A 26,513-nucleotide genomic window follows, 5' to 3' on the forward strand; every position below is an offset into this window, starting at 1 on the left:
GGTGGTACGGAATGTGTGAAAATTCCGTGTGGCCACCACGGAAAACAATGCCAATGTAAAGTCAATGAGAAGATGACGTAGCACGGTAGTGAGCAGTATGTAAGGCCGGAATCCCGCGTGAGGAGGTTGGTTGGGGTGGTGGTGGGTAAAACACAGGACTTTCACCCAGGAGACCGGAGTTCGTGTCCCGCGTGTGGCGTTTGTCCCGCGTGTGGCGTTTGTGTTTTTTTTTGTTTTTGTTTTTTTGTGTCACAGAACCGTAAGCCCACCCGCGACCTTTTCCTGAACCCAACCGCTCCGTTCTTCTTGCGTGTCACGTAAGCCCGTGTTCCTCTTTCGGCCATCCGTGTTCATTTCACGGAATTCTTCCGTGGGCCCATCACGGAATTTGACGATCTGTTGGAGATCCGTGTTCATTTAACGGAATTATTCCGTGGCAGTTTAACGGATTTTGTTGCAATTCCGTGAAACTGACACGGATTTAGAGTTAAGGGCCCGTGTTCATTTTACGGAATTCTGTGAGATGAGGTTGAAAGTGGAGGGGGAGTAGGCCTTGGAAGGACGGGGAGCACTGAGGCTGAAAAGACGGTTGTCGGACCTAGTGTCTCTCCCTGGCGGACCCGCTCCTTCCTGGAATTCACCGAACCCGTTCTCCACCCTGGAAACCTGGACTTGCCTTTCCTTCCCCCGGGAAACCTGGACTCGACACTTGCGTACTTTGAAATAAACCGGTTACATTCACACTCCGTGCTCTGCGCCTGGCTGCATTTGGGTTCCGTTATCATTCAAACCCAACACTTAGACTAGTTACACGTTAAGACTTCACACTTTCGGGAATGGGCCAAAGAACTGCAGAAGAAGAGCCGGAGTCTGCAGCTTCTTCGTTCCAAACCAAGAATCAGGTTGATGGTCATCTCCGACAACAGGGATACACACCGTAGAGTGCCACGGAAGACAGAAAATCGAGGGGACGAGGTGACAGACGAGTGCAAGAGTGACACCCCCGAAGCAGACAATCACACAGCTATCTATCCAGACAGCAGTTAAACACGTCCACACACACACACACACACAATTGTTTTTGTTACCAATCAACGTCTTCATTGCTTTTAATAAATTGGCAATGAAATGATTAATTAGTAAGGACTGCAGTGGTGTCGTCAAAATGCTTGTTTTGTCCAATCTAAAGCCCAAAGATATTCACTTTACAATGATACAAAACAGAGAAAACCAGCAAATCATAATATTTGACAGTAATATTTGGTATTCATGATTAATACAGTATGACCTATGTGATCATCGACTATTAAAATGATCTCTCGAGTAATCAAGCAATCACTTGCTCAGAACTTGTTGCTAACTGGGATTGCAGTGTGTCCAGTAGAAAATAATACTAACGGTCCGGTCAGAAAGAACAAATGGCTCACAGTGAACTGCCCAACACCTGATCACTTTACTTAAAAATATCAGTTTTCTGGCAACTCTTTAAATTACATTTGTTAGTGTGGATAAAGCTCAAAAAGAGAATTGCAATCTTCATGAGACACGTGACATGTTTGGACAGCTGTTAAAGGCAGGCTGGGGCAGGTCTCAGCAAGATTTCATTGCATGGAATAGATTTACTTACTGCAGCAGGAAATAAACCTACACAGGGCTCCAGACTGCAACCAAATGGTCGCATTTAGCGACCAAAATTTTACATCCAGTTGCACATGTGCAACCAGTAAATTTGGAGGAGTGAGTAAAGGCACAAGTTGTTTAGGCCTACATTTTTTTGTGGGATTTTATTGGCCAGTGCCCCTAATGTTTACATAAATTTGTTAAGTATTGTTTTTAACTGTGAAATGACCGAAAGGTTACTAAGCACTTTATTTTTAATTAATTATTATTAATTATTAATTATTAATTATTAATTATTATTAATTAATTATTTTTATTAAGCACTTTTTTTTTTATTCTGAATGTATGGTATATTTTTTTTATATTTGTACGGTTATGACAGCGATGGTGCTGTCGGTTTACCTTCTATGTTGCATCTTCAAAAGTGCACAACAAAATGTGACACTGAATTTGAAACAGGACAATGTAATTTCTGCAATCTGCATCTATTACCAAAGTGTGTATTAGTAATACAGTGGAAATTAGTAGAGAATGTGAATATTTGGTTAGCATGTTGATTTACAGTGTGTGCCCCTAAATTTTCTGGTTGTGCCCCTAAAATTTTCAGTTGGGGGCCAATTTAGTCTGGAGCCCTGCTACAACTGAGCAACTCGCCTGAGTGAAAACGGCACTAAGGATTGAAACTTTTTAGCAAATTAAACCTTCAGCCAACACCCAAATCACCGACGTCAAAGCAGGTATTTCACATTTGACAGCTAATAGACAACACAGTGGTGTTCCTCTGAAGTTGCCCTTTCCTCTCAGACAGGCGCAGCATCACTTCAACCGCAACATCCTATGTTGATGCTGCGGGGCGACCACAGCGAAACGTTGCAACCGACTCAACATCAACCTCCAAATATCCTAGATCGCCAGCGGCTCGCCATCTGGCTCAGGGCGCAACGCAGACTCATTCCCCAATTTATTGCTGACATTTGCAGGAGGGGGTGTGGAGAGTCAGGTAGTGCATTAAAAAAAAAAAAAAAAAAAAAAAAAAAAAAAAAAAAAAAAAAAAAAAAAAAGATTCTAAATGAAACGCTGGGAGGGAATCCTGCAGCATCTGTGTGCTATTAATGTTTTTATAAAAAAAAAAAAAAAAAAACTGTAAACTCGTTTGAGGGTTAAAAAAAAGAAAGGAAAGAAAAAAAGAAGGGGGGGTGGGGGGGAAGGGGAGGAAAAAAAAAAAAAAAAAAAAAAAAAAAAAAAAAAAAAAAAAAAGAAAAAAAAAAAAAAAAAAGGAGTATAAATAGAAAAAAAAATTAAAGGGCTTTCTGCGTTTGACACTGGCAGTTCGGAGGCTACGAGGGTGATGTGTGTGTGTGTGTGTGTGTGTGTGTGTGTGTGTGTGTGTGTGTGTGTGTGTGTGTGTGTGTGTGTGTGTGTGTGTGTGTGTGTGTGTGTGTGTGTGTCCTCCTCAAACAGGAGGATATCTTCATCATGGACAAACATTCAAACTCGCTGGATCAGGATTCATTCTTTAATTATGTACTCTATATCTATACAGATAAAAGCACTGCTGTAAAAAGGTCAAACGTACTAAACTTATTGGTTGCATATACTCACAAAGCTGAAATAAATAAAAAAAAGGAAAATGCCTAGCCTCCTTTTTAACCCTTGTGTTGTCCCTCTGTCTGTTTTGCCTGTTCTTAAAGCATAAAGCATAAATGATCACCCAATTCTGTGGTACATCTTCTTAGCCAACTTCATTCCAAATAATTACCAATAGTTTAAACACTTATTTATGAAAGTCAGTCAATAAAGCTTGTTCATATTAAATTATACCTAATTTTCAATTTAAAAAAAAAACAGAAATTGTGAATTATTTTGACTAATAGTTAAGAATAGAGAAACCTGGTTTGTGTATAGAACCATCCGAGTTATTTTTGGGCAATTTGGTTGAAAGAAACCCATATTTTTGACAGGTCAAATTTGACCCAAGGACAACTTGAGGGTTAATTTATGGAGTGATTTTATGTCTACAGCGACATTATCAGTGGCACAATCCTCCTACGTCCAAGAAGCAAAATGGTAGGACCTGGTTCTTGGATATCTATCACTGGGTTATTTAATGTTCTTGGGATTAAAATGTTAATACAAATTCTGCAAGATGAGATATATTTTCAGTGGAACGGCGGACGCTAATTAAGAGAAGGGCGGGATCAAATGAAGTCGGTGTCTCCATTAGTTACAGTAGGGACTGAAAAGGTCCCCTAGTTTTCTGAGAAAAGAAACCGTGAATCGGCCAAAGTTTCACTCGGCCTCTGATGAAGGGCAGGACAATGTGAAGGGATTAACAGATCGCTCCGAGGAAAAGGACAGCGCGGGGGGGGTGGGGGGTGGAAATGGGGCTGGCGCCATCAAACGCTAAAGAGAGGGGGATCAAATTAAAAAAAGGCTATGGAAAGGGAGAGAAAAGGTGGGACTGGAGAGAAGAGAGATAAGATAGAGAGGTGAGATGAAGAGAACTTGCAAAGGGAAAAAACATAAAGCTGTGGTAGAGAGAGACAGACCGGTCGGGGGCTAAATTTATTGGTGCTTGATTTATAGTCCTGAAACCAGGCAGGAGGTGTGTGTGTGTGTGTGTGTGTGTGTGTGTGTGTGTGTGTGTGTGTGTGTGTGTGTGTGTGTGTGTGTGTGTGTGTGTGTGTGTGTGTGTAACAAATAGGGAAAGGGTTAGCTTTACAGAAAACACACACATCCTTCAAAAACTTTGTTTGTCTGACATTTTGGCAGCGTTTGCAGTTTTCGTAGTAATCTTTGTTGAACACCGAAGCAGGATGAGGAGCTCGGACATCCAGCGAGAGCTTGGGAGGCCAACCACCAGTCCTTTGTGTTGAAAGGAGTCAGTGGAGGTAGTTTGGGCTCCTAGAAACCTCCCTGTGGAGGTATTTTAGGCAGGTACGACCGGGAGGAGACAGTGAGTCTGCAGAACACAGCGGAGGGATTATTTTTTATATCCAATTTGGTCTGAGAAGACCCCGGGATCTCCCAGAGAAGCTGAAAGACATGGCTGGGGCTGGGGCTGGGGCTGGGGGGACTGGGCCACTGTGGTTACTGCCACTGTAGTGTATATCATCAACATTCCACTCCCGGGATTGCTCCAGATGCATGTATTTTCGCCGATGTCTGTTTCCGTCCGCTTTCTTTGTTTTGGAATTCTAAACTCCGGTAGCCTGGTTGACACCAGACCCTTCTTGTAACTGAGAGTGGGTCTGGACAAGGTTCATTCACAGCCCATTTTCAAAGTGGCGTCACCAACGGACGCAACTCAAATGCCTCTGGGCGCAATTGGATAGTCCTTCAACCAATCAGACCAAAGATCCGGGTGACGTAGCAGCGACAGCGGCATCAACGGGTTGCTGCGCCTCGGTGGCCGTCATGTTGAATGTAAACAAAAAGCTGCTCGCCGTCGCTGCGCTAATCGTCCTCGTGTAAAGCCCGCCTCAACGGTTGTGATTGGTGCCTCGATTTGGAAAAATTGGAAGTGGGCTTGAATGGGCTCTTGGCCAGACTGACTGGCAGAGCAAATCTCAAAGGGTTTTCCCAGGCTAAAACTCCGGTGGATTTATGAGGACTATGGTGAACTGCTCAGATCTCTGCAGGGTAAATCCAGAAAGCTAGCTAGACTATCTGAGCTTAGCGCCGACCATGACGATTGTGATTGGTTTATAGAAATGCCAGTAAACCAGAGCAGGTTTGTCTCCCATTCCAGAATGCTGTGTGGACTAACCAGACCCTGCCTCTGCTCCGCAGCGCTGTGGATAATCTGGCAAAGCGAGACTACTGCCACTGCAAACCAGACCAAAATGAATGGAATATGATGGATGGGTGTGATTTGTTTATGAAAACACAATTTCCTGGTTAAAAAAAACTAAAACAATGAAGAATAATGAATGAATAGAGAGATAAAAGGGCATGATGAGAGGAGAGGAAAGAGAGGGAGAGCGAGAGAGAGAGAGAGAAGGGGGAGGGAGGGCTCGAACAAATCGATTTGATTCCGATTCACAAGGTCTCAGTTCGATTCAATAGTAATTAGGTTAGTAAAATTTCATTTACAATATCAATTTTGCTTGAATATAAAAGAGATTTTCAGAGAACTTGTGCTGCAGATTATACAAGCAAGAAGCAGCTCTCAATATTTTTTTTATTATGCACCAGGTTAATGTTTGCATTAAGAATTGTAATGTAATGTAAGTTTATTTAAATAGGGACAATGCCCAATTGAACATTAAACTTGTATAAGAGCAAGGAGAGATGCATTGTACCAGGTTGTAGTACAATTGCTACCTCCCACCCGTAGTCCCTGGGCAGGTAGGTAAAACAATAACTATTCACTGCAAGTGGAGTACAAAACATCTGAATATACAATTTAACCCTCCTGTTGTCCTCGGGTCAAATTTGACCCGTTTTTGAAAAAGTTTCTATATCAGAAATGTGGGTTTTCTTTCAACCAAACTGTCAAAAAAATAAAATAACGTGGATTGTTCCATACAACGCTCTTCACAAGTAAAATAAATGATCAGCTACTTTCATTGAATTTGGGTGTTTTATTCAATTTATAGCATTGGAATAACGTTGAAAAAAGTGACAAAAATGTCAGAAAAGGTTTCAAAACGTCAAAAAATAAAATAAAAAATGTCCCATAAAAAGTGTACAGACAAAAACATCGGAAAAGCGGACATAAAAAATTGAAAGAAAGCTTCAAAAACGTCGGGAAAATGTGACTAAATAATGTCGGGGAAAAAAGTGGCAAAACCATCGGGACCATTTTGACCCAGAAAAAGAAAAAGTTGCACGGTCGACGGGAAGACAACACAAGGGTTAACGAACACATTCCCACCTAATTTACAATAATACAAATGTGCATAGTTGAATCAATAAAAGGATCGTTGGCTCAATCGTTCACATCCTAAAACTTGTCCCCCATCACCCCTTCCCATTTACCCCCAAACGTTTCTGGATTTTAGGAATCATATAGATCAGTCAAACAAAGATCGATTTGAATTGGAGAATTGTTTATTTTAACCCAGGACTACCCCCCAGCTACCAAGATTCATTAAGTGGAATAAAAATGCATCTTGAACACTGCATTTTAAATTGACAACGTTTCAACTCAGACAATCTGATTTTGTCATGTCATTATGGCTGCTTATCAGTTCAACCGGTTTTTAAAATCGACTTTTTAGATCCACTGGCATGCAGGGTTACCTCCAGCACTATCCACTTGAATAACTCCTTCTTCTCTTTACACTTGAGTTACTTAAGGTTTTTTTAAAGGAAGCCTTTAGCTTTAAGCGGTTTCCATAATGAATCTTGTAACAAGCAGCAGATTCACAAGGAGGCTAAATAATAGACCCAAGTTTTTTTAGGGTTTGATGTCCTTTTTTTAAACTTTGACTCGCACTCTCTCAGGCTATAGACATGCCATCTCTGAATAGTCAGAATAGCAGCTCATCAACCCATTAACTCTCTGGGGAACAATAAAGCTAGTTAAGCATTAGCCTCTTTTAAAATACACTCCTGCCTATGTGGCATTTACAGCCTGGTCCCTCAAGCCCTTCCCTGACAGCCAGTTGGTACAGGCAGCAGTGGCAACGGTGTAGATAAACATGACACAGAGCAAGTGCTGAATAACACATTAACAGAAGCTACACAAACACCCATCAAGCTCAATTGATCCACCAATCCAATGCCCTCCGGTGCAGAAAATCAGGAGTTGAGGAGGAGTAAAAGGAAGGAAGAGTAATGAGTGGGTCATTATTGGCTCACTTTTTCACCTTTCAACTGTGACCTTAGGTTAAAAAAAAAAGAAAAAAAAAAAGGGCACAGCTAAACAATATCTCTAAGCTCTGGGCAGAAAAGATAAAGGGTTTGAAGAAAATCTTCAAAGATATGTATACATAAAACGTTTAGCAAGAATTTTCACCCACTTCAAAACAGCAGGGTGGAGGACAAACATGAAATATTCTTCAAATCTGAGAGCGTCTTCCCCCAAACATACCCCTCCATCACCATTTCCTAAATTCATGCTTCAAAATCATTTTACGTACTGAGAAACGCATTTCCATATTATGCACAGGTGCTTCATCTGCTGAAGTGCCAAAGGCTGCAGGATTTTCAAAAAGGCGCCTGGTCATCATCATCCATGTCTGAAAAATGTGGTAATGACCTTTATAGGCTAGCAGCTGCTCCTGCTCTCTAGTTTCTACTGTGAGGTGCATATTGCAAAAAAATAATAATTTTAAAACTGAATGGGACAGCAAACGCAGCACACCTGCCATCAAAGAAGACAACTTCAAAAACCCATTTGGAGAAACAGTTTGGCTCTTAACTTTGAACAGGCTTAGAAAGCAATCATCCCCCTACATTCCTTTATTTTCTAAAGGTTTCCATTTTAATAACAGATTTGATTTTTGTCTGTTTTCCAACAAAATTGTTCTTATTTATCATGTTCAAAATAAACCCCAAAAAATTAAAAGACTTCTATCAGTAGCCCATGTCTGCTAACCAATTTCCCAAGCAAATGTCGTGCCTTTTGTTACAAATGTCGGTAACACTTTACTTGAAGGTATCGACATAATCGTGACATGACACTGTCATAACTATGACATGACACTGTCATGAACATGTCATAAACCTTATAAACAAGTCATAAACATTTATGACCTCTGTCATTAAGTGTCATTAGGTTTTTGTCATGACAAGTTGACATTGTTTGGGTTGTCTTGATTATGACAAGCTGACATTAATCAAAGTGACATTACCAGAAGTTGTCTTGGTCATGACAAGTTGACATTAAAATTAGTTTGGGATGTCTTTGTAATGACAACTTGACATTAACCAGGATGACATTACCAGAAGATGTATTTGTCATGACAACTTGACATTAAATTTCTTTGGAGTGTCCTTATTAAGACAACTTGACATTAAACAGGATGACATTATGTCAACTTGTCATGACAAATACATCTTCTGGTAATGTCATCCTGGTTAATGTCAAGTTGTCTTAATTAGGACACTCCAAAGAAATTTAATGTCAAGTTGTCATGACAAATACATCTTCTGGTAATGTCATCCTGGTTAATGTCAAGTTGTCATTACAAAGACATCCCAAACAAATTTTAATGTCAACTTGTCATGACCAAGACAACTTCTGGTAATGTCACTTTGATTGATGTCAACTTGTCATAATCAAGACAACCCAAACAATGTCAACTTGTCATGACAAAAACCGAATGACACTTAATGACAGAAGTCATAAACGTTAATGACTTGTTTATAACGTTTATGACACGTTCATGACAGTGTCATGACATAGTTATGACAGTGTCATGTCACGATTATGTCGATACCTTCAAGTGAAGGGTTACCCAAATATCTTGTGTTGAAAAGTTGGAACAGGACGCTGGCTGATATCAAAGATCTGTACAGCATTCGTGCCTTTATCGGAGCAAACAGTGTCTGTCGACGAGCCGGATTAATCTCTCTTTATAATCATCCAGTGGATGAGAATATTCACCCAAATGACGTCGTTACCAATTTCATTTCAATATCAAATCGAGACCCGCTTTTCAGAGCAATATAGCCACCAAATGACAAATAACACTGCCGAGAGGGGGGGGTCAGTGAACAGGATTTAATTCAGGGAATGAATAATGGCTCTAGTTCGGAGTGAAGACCTTCAAGTATCATGACCTCGAAAGGGGAAATGGCAGAGAGTAGGGCTGCACGACATGAGGAACACATGCGTTCTGGGATTACATTATTGAATATCGCGATAACAATATTACTTGCGATAAATAAAACGATATTAAAGTGTACTTGTTTCTGCTGCTTTTAGTATTCTGCTAAAATGCAACAAATTGCTTGTTGAATTTAAAACAAATGAAAGGAAATCACTTCCAACATTCTTTAACTCAACAATGAACATTGAATTGAATGTAAAAAGGCACCACTAAAAAAAGAATGACCGTTACATGATGAAAGTGCAGTTTTCTACTCATATTTTCTTTCAAGTAATACCAAAAATCTCTGAGCGTCTATCGTGATATGCCGCAGCCTTTCCCCTTTTTTATTGGGCCAGTTGATATTGCGACGACAATAAAAAATTAAAAAAGAAAAGATATATTATGCAGCCCTAGAAGAGAGCTACACTGGAGAAAAGAACCGCCCAACAGTTTATTGAGCTTTAACACTCCTCTAACTGAAGACATTTCATCTCACGGTCTATGTGTGATTAGGTAAACAGGGAGGGGGGTGCGTGTGATACAGACAGAAGAAGTGTGTGTTTTTTTCTCCGAGCTGATGACCGTGTTAAGTCTGCAGCGTTATTCCTCAGAGAGATTCAGCCTCGTCCGTTACTCCGATGTGGTTCACAGACACTTGTTGCCGTGGTGAGCGAGGACTGGCCACAGGCATGTAGGGAGAATGGCAGCCAGGTTTGCCAAGCTCATAATAAACTGGGACTGGCTGCACTCCCGTTTGGTTTTTAGCCACATGAATTGTGGCTATGGATATATTTCACGGTCAAGCTTGGTTCTTCAAAAGACACGTTCTGTGCTGCGGCTTTTCAGTGAGTTTTAGAGTAAATGAGTTACTGTGCTAGGCATGGTCAGACCACAGAAAAAACAAAAAAATGATTAATATTTTAAAATACCCATTACCCAGAGGTCTCGCTAATGTCCTTGCTGTGGTGAATAATCCTAAAGGGGCTGCGTGATGACAGAGCTGTGTGCTGATGATATGCATTTATCATGAAGTAAAGGGTAGGAAAAAATGCACTGCACTCCACAGCAACTGATAAAAGAGAGTTTGGAAGTCTTTCTTTCTTGATGCAAGACATCTCTGCCGAGAAGCACATTTGTTATCCGGGTGAATTTATTGGACAGTTTTTATATCCAGTTAACGTCAATCAAACTGAGGCAGGTCAGCTCCAGCTACTGATTAAAAAGGAGATATGCGAGACAATTTACAACAAAAAAGGTGTCATTTCACTTTTATTATCTATTAAATATTGTCACGATTATCTATTTCATCTATTTGTCCTCTTTGTTTTTTTAATACTCATTTTCTAATTCTAACATCTGTCATTCCCACTTATTACCCACTGCTTCTGCATTTAAAACATCCTTGTGAGGACTTAAATAAATAATGGCTGCCATTAACAATTCCAGACAACGCTATGACAAGGGAGTGATGGCAAATATGCTGAGGCAGTTCCTAAATAAATACAGCCACCACTACATAATGAGTGTAAATACTGGATGTCTTTTCCAGTGCACACAGCAGATAGAGCACACTGTGCAAAGTCTAAGTCAAAGGCACTAAAAACCATGGGATTATTTCTCTGAGTCATCAAACTTAGCCGTCAGGTAATTGTACCGCCTCGCCACAATTATTACCACTTACTCATGTTAATGTGACACTCTTGTGATCACTGTGGGGACAATATGGATAGATGGAGTATCTGTTTACTGATATTCAATCATTTTTAGAAATTCCTTGCCAAAAGATTATTTTTTTTTTGTCTTTTTAACTTCCCTATTTACCTTTGGAAGTTGGTTCAGGTTCATCAGTTTCATTGATCGCTGTAGTGAGTTAAGAGCAATACTTTTTGACATTTTATAGACATGAATTTGGATTTATTGGATTTTCTCACAATAAAGTACCCTGATTTGTCAGATATTTATGCAATGCCTTGGATCAGCCAATAACATTACCAGCTAGTTATTGTATCTATAAACTGTTTTATCATTTGAATTAGAGCCTGACCGATATATCAGCGGGCCGATATTATCAGCCGATATTAGGCATTTTCCAAACTATCGGTATCGGCATTTATAATGGCCGATAAATTATTATAATTTTTTTTCATATTCATTTATCAGAATCATTTATAACGACAAATAAATGATTCGGATAATTATTTAAAAAACAAAATAAAAAACAGACGAAACACCCTTCAACCATGTTCTGAGTGTTGGCGTTGTATAGTTTATCCACCAGAGGGCGCTCTACAACCTCCCTGTTGGCAACACCGATTTTGTTTTGTTATTGTGTTTTTGTTCAAAGGACTTTAAGTTTCATATCTTAAGTTTATATTTGTATACATTGTATTTATCAGAACATTAATATATTTTGATGTTCTTCTGTTCTGTTGTGACAATAAAACAAAGCATTATCATATTATTTTAGTGAGGACTCATAAATAACTACAAATAACTAATGTTAGGGAAATCTGTTTATGTTTTGTTACGCGTTTCTAGATTTTTTGTTTTTTTAGATATATCGGCCGATATATCAGATTTTTAAATCACCAAATATTTGTATCGATATCGGCCTTAAAAATCCTTCATCTGTCTGGCTCTAATTTGAATATGGCCATATGGCGTTCACAGCACCCCATATCCTGACGCAGGTCAACGTTGTACAAACCACGACTCCCAACCATGGATGTATTATAAGAACTGCGAAAGGACTCGCCGCCAGAGACGGTTTAGAACGGAGACGCCCCAACTCAGAGTACTTTCCTGTATCGGTGTCATGTGGGCTCCGCCACGGCCACGCCTCTTTAGGAGAGTGGCGACTCTTTCGGCCCGTAGTCACCAAAGCAAATATTGGACCCGCTTTTCACAAGCCGCATGTCTCCAGAACATTCTGACACTAACATGGCATTTTGTCACTAACGTGACACCTCAGGAGAAAAACAAACTTTGTTTTAACAAAGCATTTCTATTTCTCTGTTTTTCCGCTGTGCTCTTTCAGTCTCATCAGACACATCTAATCTTCTCATCCCATGCTGCTCAATCTTCCTACAGGCAGTTAACTCTGCAAAGACAGATTAATGAGAAATGAATCCCTTTAATTCACTCTAAAAGGTCTCCTCTCCTTTAACCAGATAAGCTCCTGCCGGACTTTGCCAGACAGTGATAGTACATTTATAGGACCTTTATATTACATGGCATGTTTGTGTCAGCGTGGGCTTCAGCTGACGGTGGCTGTTCTCGCTATCTAAAGCTCCTTCGATCCATATCAGATGGTTCACATCATTTATCTGCCAATATTTCATAATAAAAAGATGAATAAACAGATCTCGTACTGAAATGATTAGTCCATCAATTGATTAGTTTGGAGGGGAATTGATTAACACAGTTGTTGATTGATTTTCTAAGTCATTCGTCAAGCAGAAATGCCACTCATTGCTTGCTTCAACAGTTCTTCTACTTCTACTTTATTCTGACATTTTATAGACTAAATGATGCATTTATTCATCAAATAATGACCACAAACACGGCTAATCAATAATGAAAATAATGGGGACAGAAAAGGGAACTATTCAAATACACCTGAACTAGTAAACAAAACGTTTTGTCGAAGGGAGTTTAAACTAGGTTTCCTTATTTTCTTCTGGGACGAGTTACATTACATAATATGTCATTTAGCGGACGCTTTTATCCAAAGCGACTTACAACTGCTATGTATGTCAGAGGTCACACGCCTCTGGAGCAGCTAGGGGTTAAGTGTGTTGCTCAGGGACACATTTGTTGATGTATCGCAGTGGGAATCGAACCCAGGTCTCCCACACCAAAGGCATGTGTTATATCCACTGCGGCATCACCACCATGAGTAACTAATCATTCCAGATCAACATGCACAACACAAAGAGTGTGAGTGTGAGTGTGTGTGTGTGTGTGTGTGTGTGTGTGTGTGTGTGTGTGTGTGTGTGTGTGTGTGTATAGTTTGAGCTCAAGAAAGTACACCGGATCCTGCAGCGCTGCACGCTTCGCTCCACTGTAGGTGGCTACTTCCTGCTTTGCCATACCATTCGTTTGTTATCAGCTACTGGTTTACAGGTGACTCATGCACACAATGAACAATGACACCATACATTGACAGGTTGCCTGGCAACCAGCATAGCTATGACTTACTGTGCAGAAAGAGAAGGCTGATATAAATCTTGGAAAAAGGGCACTGTGGGGAGCATCTTTCTTTCAGTAGCTCCACAAGGCAACAACAATTACATGAAATAGAAAACTAGAAACTAGACTAGAGGCGTCTGTCCTTGCTTCATTGTCCCTGACGTACTTTGAAAATGGTAAGCAAAGACCGTGTCAGGGTTGACTTTTTTTTTTTTTTAAATGAAGGAGTTTTAAAAGAAAAAAAAATATCTGTGGCTGCACTGATGCTGCGTTCCAGGCAACCCGTAACCCATGTTTTCACAACCTTCTCCCCGTGAACGCGCCCTGGAACGGCGGTCAAACCCATAACTTCCCGTGAACTCGTACCAGAGCGCTGTACTCCCAGTTACAGTTTTTGACGTCACACACACAAACAACAATGGCGACCCCCTGTTGATGCTGTACAGACGCCAGCGATTAACGGTGAGAAATAGAAATAAATAGACATAAATAGGCAACGTAAAGTGATTCCGCACATTGTAATCAAAACAATACACATACGATTGTGTACTACTACAGGTTATGTTTATCAAATTAAGCCCAAAAATATGTCACCGACTAGAAATCGCTAGTATCAGCTAGCGCTAGCTAACGTCAACGTTAGGTAGCCGCTAGCTAACTTTGTCGTGACTTTACCTGGAACGCTACCAAAGTCGTGAGTCGTGACTTGAAGCCGTAACTTACGGGCTAAAAATTGTGTCTGGAACGCAGCATCAGTCTCTGCCGGAGGAACTGACTCTTGGGACAGACTGCAACACTAAATGACTGAGCATGTTTTCTGAATTCCCCAAAAGTTTGTACCCACTTCTTGTAGCAACTAAACCGGTGCTTTCTACATCGTTCTATTCACCGTCATAGCAGGCCTGGGCAATATATCGATATTATATTGATATCGTGATATGAGACTAGATGTCGTTTCAGATTTTGGATATCGTAATATTTTAATATGACGTAAGTATCGTCTTGTACTGGTTTTAAAGGCTGCATTACAGTAAAGTGATGTCATTTTCTGACTTACTAGACTGTTCGAGCTGTTCTATTATTTACCTTTACCCACGTAGTCATTAAATCCACATTACTGATGATTATTTATCACAAATCTTATTGTGTAAATATTTTGTGAAAGCACCAATTGCAGTGTTTCCCACACATTGTGTGGCGGTGCGCCTCACTATCAACACCGGCCGCCGCACATTGCGTTTTGTTATTAATTTTTTTTTTTAAACGCTATTTAAAATAAGTTCTTTTGCATTTCCTTTCCATGCTCTCCTCCGTCTCTCTCTGTCACTTGTGTGTGTCTCACACACACACACACACACACACACACACACACACACACACACACCCACACACACACACACACACACACACACACACACACACACACACACACACACACACACACACACACACACACACACACACACACACACACACACCTCCTCCCACCGTGCAGTGTTGGGTTTGTTTAAGCCCCCAAACGTCACCTTCCAGGCACCGCGGCAATGGTTATTCTTAAGGTTACGGTGAGGGTTAGTGCCTGTAAGGCGACGTTGGAGGCTTAAATCACCATTGATCCCACCGTGCACACAGCGTCTGTCTCCATCAAGGAGAGAAGACGGCTGGCGAAATTCACAAGTTCATGAAAGGTTGGTATCTATCTCGTGAACACCTTTACACAATCACACGTTCACAATCACCGACCCGACTCTTAGCAAACAAGCGATTACGCCCGCTTTAGAAAGTTAACGAGTTGCAAGTTTGCGGTAAAATGCAGTTGGGTTGTCGAGGTCAAAACACTATATGTAGCAGCTGTGAATCAAATAAACTTATTATAAATAATGTTATGTCATTTTTTTACTCTTACACCGAATGTTTGCTGTTTCAATCCAGATGAGTATTGAAAAGTATTTTCCACGACTGAAAAAGGCCCGTGTTGAGGATGAGGACCAGCCTGAACCGGAGCTATCAGTCTGAATCAGAGCTCAACAGTCCCACCAGTGGAATTAGTTATGTTATTAATTTGTTTTACACTATTTTCAGGCTTCAGAGATTCGTTAGGCATTGAAGTAGGAGAGGAGGACAGCATCCAACCGCGCCCCATGAAACGGGGTGACACCCACCCACCGGCACAAGTTGCTTCCTAATCTGTGGGAAACACTGAATTGTCAACCCCACAATATCACCGCAATACCGATATCGAAGCATTTGGTCAAAAATATGGTGATATTTGATGTTCTCCATATCGCCCAGCCCTACATCATAGATTTAGGAAGAAGAAAAAAAACCTTGAGTATGGAAAAACCTGTCATGTTTCCCTGTGTGTAATGTGGCGGTCTGCTGTGTCATTGTTTTGATGTACCTGTATATTCCTGCTCATTCAACAGATCGAGTAGAAGCCTCTGATCTGTGCCTTTACCACGCTCAGTCAGCAAAACACTTCCCAGGCACTTTCTGGAGCTGCTTCACAGTAAAAACACCCAGCAGTTTAGGGAGCCAAAACAACAATGTCTCTTGACCAAAGCCTCCTTTTTGTTGCTTCAGCCCTGCATAAATCAAGACCCCCGATTGAGTCATATTTTTTGGTTAAAACACCTAACTCAAATGGGACCACACAGTGTGGGAATTCTAGGAAAATGTAGTAATTTCACAAATCATAGTGATTAGTGGAGTAATTTTGATGCCCTTAGTCACGGTCATAAAGCCACAGAAAGAGCTAATTATCTGTGTGTAAAATTCAAGTATCAACCTGAGAGAATTCACTAGGGCTGGAACCGAATATTCGAATATTCGTTCGGTGGGTTGGTATTCGATTTTAAAATTTGACATTCGAATATTCGTTTTTTTTTTTTTGGTTCATTGATTTTCTGCATTTATCTCTCGTTCACACTCCAGTCCAGTTGGTGGCGGTAATGCACATTTAAGTTGGTTTGCCAACCGCCAATAAACTACAAAGAAGAAGAAGAGACTGTCGGTACACGGTGACCCAACTCGGCGAGCATTTAGCAAGCTGGAGGCAGGCGGCGATAAAAGTGCGGAAATGGAAAACTGTTTCCCGTGTTTTTCCGTTGTAATTCAGCCAGAAACTTCAACATTGTGAGGCGAAGAGATCGTTTTGGAATATAAAGCTTGGATATTACATTTCCTTGGACTCTTGGGGATTTATGAAAATCAAGTTTTGGTCAAAATACCACTTTGTTGCTGACAGGACAACGACAACAGGTATGCATGCACTCTCGGCTGCACAGATTACGGCTGAGTTGTTTTATTTTCTTTTACTTTGTAACAGTTGTGTACATGGCTGTATATTTTGAAGATTTAATGCTTTAAAGTTATAAAAACGCTCATGAGTGGAAGTTTTATCGAGGCTACAGCGACGCCCCAGTCACAGTGTCCCGTTGACGGGAGGGTGATCTTTGAGAGGTTAAAAGTTTATTAATTATGAATGCGTCTGGCCTGTCTATCTATATTGCACCAAATACGACACTGCACTCCCTTGTGAAGTCGTTTGGATGAAAGGTTCTCAAAATAATCAACATGCAAACAAACAGACAGACACATAGAGATTCCTGCCTTTATTAGAGATAATAATATGTTCAGCCCCCTCTCTCCGAAGCTTCGAATATTCGATGCTCATTACTACCGAAGCTTCGAAGCTCAAAAAATGGTATTCGGACCAGCCCTAGAATTCACATTAGATTTGTTTTTGCTTTAAATTTACCAAAAATAAAAACATAACTACAACACATTTTGGTTTATTTTCATACTTAACAAGAATTCATTAAAAGGTGGAATCCATAAGCCGAGTCAGATTCTGAATCAGAGTTTTAAAAAACGACACGATATCCAATTCGGCAGTCAGAATTTTGTGGATGGTGCAAGCATGTGTTAAAAACAGCTAAATCTTCTTGTCTAATAAGTCAATCGATGTTCATTTGCCAAAACAGGTTTGCGCACTACGTAAAGGTTTTATTTTCTCTTTCATTTCTTAAATCAATATTCAGTTCAGGTTGCATTGGCTTTCCTTCTACTCAAGTAAAACAAATGCCTTCAGAGCTAACTTTAGTAGTCCCATGCTTTCCAGTGTGACCTCTCTTCCAAGCTAGATACCTGTGGTTTCCCCTCCATTGTGTTGTCAAGCCAGTGTCAAACCATTTTCACACTGGACGAGCCAAACCAAAGCCTTTTTTCCTGCCAACAACAGCTGCCAAATCAGCACACTGGGAGGTCCATTTTATAGGAGCACGTCACTTCTCTGAACCGGGCAATAAGAACATCTTGCACCTTATGCTCAACTCTGTCAACACTGAGTGTCCCTGCTGGAATTAACTTCAACACATAACGACGACATGCAAATACAGACTGCACTCAGACTGCTACCAACGGTCAATTTCAACAGAAAATGGCAGTTATTTGAAATAAAATGTCATGAAAAGTAAACTGGCGGTGCATATGTCCCTTATGTTACTCGGCTGTTTTGGTCCCAAAATCCTTTACATGTTTTAGGTAATTAAATACGAAAAAATGCTTGTTTTGCCTTAGTGAGTGAGTGTGTGTGTGTGTGTGTGTGTGTGTGTGTGTGTGTGTGTGTGTGTGTGTGTGTGTGTGTGTGTGTGTGTGTGTGTGTGTGTGTGTGTGGTTTTGAAGGTATCATCGATTACTCACAGCACACCTACCATTTCATCACCATAATCCTCAAATACCTCTGCACCACTGGCACAACTTATATTAGGTTGCTAAGCCAACTGCTGCCAAGCTGACAGACACACTGATTAAGATTAAGTCTAGTTTCTGGAGCTGAAAAAGCTGTAAATCGTAGGTTTACACAGCAGAAAGAGGGAGACGGAGAGGGAGAGGGAGAGGGGAGGGGGTGGATCACACTCCAGTGCATTGCTTCAAAGGAAACTTCCAAATAGTGATGGAGCACATGGGAGACTTAAACCTCCTGCCAGGCAGGCCAAGCCTGGGACAGTACAAAGTCTGCACGTTTAAACTCTAAGGTGCTTTCATGACTGGCATTCCCACCGCCCATGTAGACATGATAACACCGGAGTTAGTGTGTCAATCCAATCACTTGTTTTACACCACTTTATGCTTTAGTTTGGTGATCCGATATGCCATTCTCTGTGGCATTTAGTGAGACAGGCCACCAAGTAGTCCAACCATTTTTCCAAGCATTGATTCGTGCATTTAACATACAATTTAAACTTTCTCTATCAGGGTTAGTGGGCAAAGTTCCCATAAAAGAAGCAACTATGACAGTTGTACAATATTGGTGTTCTAAATTCGGCATCAGAGATAAAAAAAATAAAATAAAAATAAAAGCATTATAGTAACATTTCAATTCTTAATCGGCTCATATTTCCACGGTCTTACGTCACAATTAACGTCAACAGAAAGGACAGTGAACCAATTCAAAAAAGTTGACGCTTTCATGGTATTAAGTTCTTGTTTGGTCGATCATACATATATGCCGAATACAGCAGTGGACCACTGTTAATCTTATAACACCCCATGTCGTATTCTACCAGACATGGTCATTAGCTGATAAACGAGAATGGGGGTGGGGGTGGGGGGGGGATGCAATATTTGAAATGGGAGTTTTGTTGACATTCCACTCACCCGTATTCTTCTCATCGCAGCCACAATCTCCACTCGGCTGCTCGGCCGCGTCACATCCAGACTGCCGATGTACTGTTGTCAGAGAAGTCAAATATGACAGGTACAGCACATTATTGAAACAATAGTTGACATTAAACTTGATTTTTATTTAGGCTACTGAAACCGTTCAAGTGTCAATTTAAGGGAATGACTCTGCGCAACTATAATATCTCAACTAACTAGCCAACGTTAACGTAAACAATTCACTTTACTAGCTAGCCAAATCTCTCAGGATTAGCTAGATATCGGTTATTTGATTTAGCTTGACCAGTGAAGTTTAATACAATACCTTTAGTAGGCCTAGTGTTGGCTATTTAGACAGGTTGTCTACTCGAAAACTGTTATGTTTGAATAAGACGTTATAACCTTAGTTAGTTCTACACTTTGTAACGTAGTTGCTCGTGAATTTACCTTTGCCTCGAAGTTGATCCCATGCTGGAATGCTTCCTCGTTGTGCAACGGGATCCTCAAATCATGTCCATCATCAACGAGGTTGTACTTGGTTTTTGCAGGCATTTTCAAAGTATGCACTACTCCACAATAACAGAAGAACCAAGAAAATATCAACGGAAAAACAAACCGGCTCGGTTTAACAGGGAGTAAATCCAAGAAAAAAAAAACACAATTCCAAATCCGGTTAGTAGGCTACATGTTCTCCATCGCAGCAAACCGTCCCAGCATTGCAACGCTACTACACCGCCCTCAACAGCGACCAAGTGGCGGCAACTTACTTTACCAGCGCTGCCCCGCTAATATTTACCGGAACAGCTTTAAAAACACACGCAGGCCAGCGGATACAGCGATAGACGAGGACAGATGTGTTTTCCTGACTTTTCCTGTGGCGAGTGTGGAAGTTGGTTGGGTCCTGCCTCCTGCCGTGGACTCCCCCCCCTGCATGGAGAGTGGGTGTGATTGGAGGAGTCCGGGGTTCCCACCTGTTTCCATTGGAACAGAGGCGCACCGTGGCTCTCTGGAGGAGGGGCTCAGAGACTGGTACCTGCCCCCTCTCTTTCCTCCTAACCTTCCACCACACACACACACACACACACACACACACACACACACACACGCACGCACGCACGCACGCACGCACACACATTCATGGGAATGAATAACCACAATGCCACTCGCACAAACAAAGGAGTGGTGTAGCCGACTGTACTGTATATATACACATTATGTTATGTTCTTCTGTAAACTCTGGCTTTGTAATTGACAAATAAACAAACCATTTTCGGAAAAAATAAAATACCTGTTTGCTAAGGCAAAAGGAATGGCCTCTATTTAACTGAAGTAAAAAAATATGTCAGAAAGCATGTGGTTTAATCATCACATAAAAGAATGAATGAATGATCAAAGATACTGGCTGGAAGATGAAATTTACACCCTAGGAATTTAACTCTAAGCCCCATCTGTTTGGATGAGAATAAGAAATGTTAAAGGCTTCACAGATGTGGTTGATGTAATAATGATCACAAACCTCTGTCTGAATAAATAAATGAAAAGGGCAAGGCTACCAACTAGTGGCCACATCTGCTAGCACCTATAGAATAAATGGAAGAATAAGTAGAGGCTATTGATATGATTTCTCTCTTTCCCTTTTTTTTCTCATATGCTGTACATATTGCCTACATATAGCCTAGAATTTACCAATTGAATTGATCAATTCAGGCTTACATTTTTTTTTTTGGTGAATGACTCATCACTCATATTAACATATAGATACATATAGAAAGATGTGGCTAAAACCAGCCATTATGTGCAGAAATGTTGTTTCAACCCTTAATAAACTCAAACTCCCTTACATCTCTGAATTTAATTACATGTGTTTTAATTAATTAAGGCTGCTGTAATAATCACACATGTAAGGACAGAATAACATCTAAAGCTTTACTTTGGGCTTTTAGAATTAACTGCAGTGTAAACGAGCTTTAAGATAAAAAAATACTAATAGTCAAGGACGTCTTTTTATTATATATATATATATATATATATATATATATATATATATATATATATATATTGTGATAGATACTATCACAAAATAGCTAAATTAACCTTAGATCCCAAAGGTCAAACATCAAAATGAGACTTTAAAAAAACACTGAATCATAATTGCTTCAGTAGGGATCAGAACATATTTAAGATGCTGAACAATGCTGCAAAAACACTAACATATTTCAAAAATTATAAGCCTTAACACAACCTGGTCAAAGTACGACACGTACGGGCGCCTGGGTAGCTCACCTGGTAGAGCAGGCACCCATACGTAGAAGTTCACGCCTGCGGCCCCTTGCTGCATGTCATTCCTCCTCTCTCTCCCCTTTCATGTCTTCAGCTTTCCTGTATAAATAAAGGCCTAAAATGCCCCAAAAATAATCTTAAAAAGATGTACGACATGCACATTGATAATATGCTACTATGTGTTGTTGGTAATTCAAGAAATATCCTTCACGTTGAGCATCTTCCACATATTCTGTTAAAGCATCTGGAATAAAAGCATCTCCAGACGTTCCATAAAGCACAGTGATATGTGGTCAGGAGACACAGTCGAGCCGCGTTCATGTTTAATGCAGTTGTCGTGTTGTATAATGCACATAGACCATCTGTATCACCCTAGGAGTAAAGAGGCAGCGCTCTCCGGGGAGGAAAGGGGAAGTGGGGCAGCAGTAATTCACATTCTCACCACCTCTTTGGAAATATATAATGTAGGCCTACTGCTGCTAATGGCATCCTGAGGGCTGATACGGTTTCAGGGTGATGTTGCTTAGGATTTACTCTGGATGCTATAGGTTCAAATCTGGCATCTGGCTACCAAATTTAGTTACATACTATATTTCAAATCCCTCTCGATGATTCTATTCTATATTCACTTTATAGAGTTAAATTAAATCCTGAACTAAACTAGCTATTTCGTATATATTTGTTTCTGTATTTATTGTTTATTCTTCTTATTCATGATCAATATCTTTGTTTATGTATGCACCTATCACCAAGGAATATTCCACGTAAGTGAAACTTATTGTGGCAATAAACGCTTTTCTGATATATTTTTGTTTTTTATTTTTGTCTTCTCATTTCTAAACATCACCATCATTCATCAAAATGAATTCCCTCATTTAGCAACGGTGTTCATTTCTGAAAGCTGCGTATAGGTGACGCATCTTTGAACAGAAAGATTTAAAACAATCTTAAAAGTCCAGTGTGTAACGTGTTTAGTTTAGTTGTTCCTTATCAAAATTCACTAACTTGTCCTTTTTCGTGAATATTTACCACCACCATCAATTCCAAGTATTCCTTTTGGCTTGAAATTTTACATTTGCATTTGCACGAAATGGAGTAGATGCTTCATATTCATGTACCATCTTGAAATACGTTAGCCAGTAAGGGACATACAGGACATACTGCTCCGCCTTTTGCATTTTCGCTGTCACATGATAAACTCACAGGTGCTGCTAATGCTGCTAATGGGTATCGTAGCTTCCTGGCCACGGCAAGTTGGAAGAAGGAAACATGAAGGACCACATATATTCAAAATCTAAATTCCAGGAACAGGAGTCTTCTTCTTCGCCCAGAAAAAGCTTTTTGAAGGCTACCGTAGCTGTAATATGTACTTTGAAATGCGCGGTGCGAGAGAGTTGATTGCGAAATACAATCTCAACGCTGGATGGGAGAAATTCCTACACATTGGACCTTTAATGTCAATTTTATTTGTATAGCACCTTTCATTAAATGTAAATTTAATGTAGTGCTTTGAATTAAAAATAGCACACACATTAAAACAAAGCATTAAAGGTCCCATGGCATGAAAATTTTACTTTATGTTTTTAACATTAATATGCGTTCCCCCAGCCTGCCTATGGTCCCCAATTGGCTTGAAATGGTGATAGGTGTAAACCGAGCCCTGGGTATCCTGCTCTGCCTTTGAGAAAATGAAAGCTCAGATGAGCCGATCTGGAATCTTCTCCTTATGAGGTCATAACAAGCAAGGTTACCTCCCCTTTTCTGCTTTGCCCGCCCAGAGAATTTGGACAACCCATGGGAGAGAGACATCATGGCTTTCAAACGAGCAAAGTGGCAGTTAGTCAAGGACACACCCCCACCTCCACCTTGCCCCCCTCTCTCCTCCTCAATAGCTAGAGACACAGAAATGGCACATCCTAAGGAAAGCTCATTGTGGGACTGGCTCTAGTGGCTGTAATTCTGCACCAAGGCTGAATTTCGGGAAAGAGACTTCAGATCCAGTATTAGGGGACCACTAAGGTCTATATAAAAGAGACTTCAGATCCAGTATTAGGGGACCACTAAGGTCTATATAAAAGAGACTTCAGATACAGTATTAGGGGACCACTAAGGTCTATATAAAAGAGACTTCAGATCCAGTATTAGGGGACCACTAAGGTCTATATAAAAGAGACTTCAGATCCAGTATTAGGGGACCACTAAGGTCTATATAAAAGAGACTTCAGATACAGTATTAGGGGACCACTAAGGTCTATATAAAAGAGACTTCAGATACAGTATTAGGGGACCACTAAGGTCTATATAAAAGAGACTTCAGATACAGTATTAGGGGACCACTAAGGTCTATATAAAAGCATCCAAAGAGCAGCATGTCATGGGACCTTTAATAGAAATAGGATTAGAACAATATGAGACCATCTCAGAGCTTTAAATGACTAAGCCTCAAGTTTTCAACCGCATGTTGACATTGAGGCCCACACAACACTTATTTTATGGCCCCTTGTGATGGATAAAACAGCTGTATTACACGATTTTATCTTTTAAAGTCCCTGAGATTCAGGACCACCTTGCCCTCACGGCAGCAAAACAGCTCGATGGCAGACAAGAACAGCTGCTGTCCCTGCACAAGGAATTATTGCTGAATATAAGGGACCCCCATGTGCTCTTAATGCTCTTTTGAAAGGATAGAGAGCAACCTAATCCTTGTCAGGTCTTCAAATATGTCTGTTGATTAGGGCTTTAGGCTTTTAAAGCATATGCTCCCTACTTGAACTAGGTTTTGGAGATCAGTGCAACACACCATGGTTCCACTTAAAAGCCAAATTGCAACATGTAAGGATTTCACAGCCACACACTCCAAAACATAAAAAATAAATAAAATAACCCGCTGCAATACTGGAGCCTCTTTCTGCAGAGAACTGACAGAATGGGTGAGTTGTACATAAAAGACCTCAGTGTGTGTCATGGAGTCAAGGGAGATCTACACAATACCTGTAATCCTGCATAAGACAAGTATTCTGATGGTATGCTTTTTGGTTTTGACAAGAAGAACACTGCTAGCTAAAGTAAATGTATGTAAACAATGCAAGTGTTGAAAATCAATTATGGAAATGTTTTATGAGGCTATAAATGCAATGAACCCATTTGTTCAGCCTTAAAGAAACAAAGTTGTTTTTTTTGTGGGAAACACTGACTATATAATATAATATAAAGCTTTATTGCAGACACAGGTCCATATCACACATCATACAGTATAAATAGTATAAAAAAGGATACAAGAATACATAAAAATTGCATATTAGGCTATAGGATATACAGGCTATTACACCAATGCCGTCTTAACCTAGAAGTGTATCTATAGCAGCTTTTCAGAGGGCTGACTGGGGCTTCAATTATGTGGTTCTCTGACTTGTCCAGGCGACACATAAAACTAAACATCTGTTGTCTTAAGAGTGCCTCACAGGTCGGCACTAGTGGACACAAACAGATGACTGGCACTATGCCACCTAGGGACACGAATGTATGCTACCTTGAGCCTCTGCATACTCTTTTTCTTATAATTACACCACAGTTGAGCAGTATATAACGGTGTGATGTAGGTTCTAAACAGAGAGAACTTCACAGAGTCAGAGCACATAGAAAACTTCCTTATAATCACGTTAGCTTGAGAATAAATTTGACATCGCTGTCGATATAGGTCTTTGTAAACATACCAAGAAACAAGAAAATTTACATGAAAATTTCAAAATGGGCCTTTCGATGATGACGATAAAATGAACATAGGAAAGAGATGATTAACATTTTAAGGTTTAAGGTTAATTTAAAGGTTACTTTTGTCTCCCAGGGGAGAAAATTGTCTTGGAGAAAAGGAATTGCTGCTTAAAGATTTCAATTTGTTTGTGGTGGCTGAGACCTGAGCTCTGCTAGGAGGACCTAGAGTGACTTTGTGTTCACAGTGGTCCAACTTGGCTCACATCCATACAAAATTGCGCTAAACTAGCGCAGGATGTCTGTGGACAGACATCACAATGGACACTCAATAGTTTTCTCAGTGGTGAGCAGTGAACTGAGATTTCAGACTCTTACTTATAATAATTTTGTGTCATCACTGACAGCTGTAGGGTAGAACAATTATACAGTGCCTTGCGAAAGTATTTGGCCCCCTTGAACTTTTCGACCTTTTGCCACATTTCAGGCCTCAAACATAAAGATATAAAACTGTAATTTTTTGTGAAGAATCAACAACAAGTGGGACACAATCATGAAGTGGAACGAAATTTATTGGATATTTCAAACCTTTTAAACAAATAAAAAACTGAAATATTGGGCGTGCAAAATTATTCAGCCCCCTTAAGTTAATACTTTGTAGCGCCACCTTTTGCTGCGATTACAGCTGTAAGTCGCTTGGGGTATGTCTGTATCAGTTTTGCACATCGAGAGACGACATTTTTGCCCATTCCTCCTTGCAAAACAGCTCGAGCTCAGTGAGGTTGGATGGAAAGCGTTTGTGAACAGCAGTTTTCAGTTCTTTCCACAGATTCTCGATTGGATTCAGGTCTGGACTTTGACTTGGCCAACCTAACACCTGGATATGTTTATTTGTGAACCATTCCATTGTAGATTTTGCTTTATGTTTTGGATCATTGTCTTGTTGGAAGACAAATCTCCGTCCCAGTCTCAGGTCTTTTGCAGACTCCATCAGGTTTTCTTCCAGAATGGTCTTGTATTTGGCTCCATCCATCTTCCCATCAATTTTAACCATCTTCCCTGTCCCTGCTGAAGAAAAGCAGGCCCAAACCATGATGCTGCCACCACCATGTTTGACAGTGGGGATGGTGTGTTCAGGGTGATGAGCTGTGTTGCTTTTACGCCAAACATAACGTTTTGCATTGTTGCCAAAAAGTTCGATTTTGGTTTCATCTGACCACAGCACCTTCTTCCACATGTTTGGTGTGTCTCCCAGGTGGCTTTTGGCAAACTTTAAACAACACT

At 40.4% G+C, this 26,513-nt stretch overlaps 1 protein-coding gene across 2 annotated transcripts in view; it reads right to left on the reverse strand.

Annotated features, from left to right (window-relative positions):
- The window catches only part of nos1apa (nitric oxide synthase 1 (neuronal) adaptor protein a), a 200,420-nt gene extending 180,122 nt beyond the window's left edge, over positions 1-20,298 (reverse strand). Inside the window, exons 1-2 of one of the 2 annotated variants that reach the window (XM_039811043.1) lie at positions 19,689-20,298; positions 19,239-19,310 (exon numbers count right to left, since the gene is read on the reverse strand). In XM_039811043.1, the coding sequence (XP_039666977.1) occupies positions 19,239-19,310; positions 19,689-19,793 (177 nt within the window). In that variant the 5' untranslated portion in view covers positions 19,794-20,298. The remainder of the gene's footprint in view (positions 1-19,238; positions 19,311-19,688) is intronic. The other variant, XM_039811045.1, reaches the window with a different exon arrangement.
- Positions 20,299-26,513: the final 6,215 nt, after the last annotated feature.

The sequence above is a fragment of the Perca fluviatilis genome, chromosome 9 (assembly GCF_010015445.1).
Source record: "Perca fluviatilis chromosome 9, GENO_Pfluv_1.0, whole genome shotgun sequence".
In the NCBI taxonomy this organism is placed as follows: domain Eukaryota; kingdom Metazoa; phylum Chordata; class Actinopteri; order Perciformes; family Percidae; genus Perca; species Perca fluviatilis.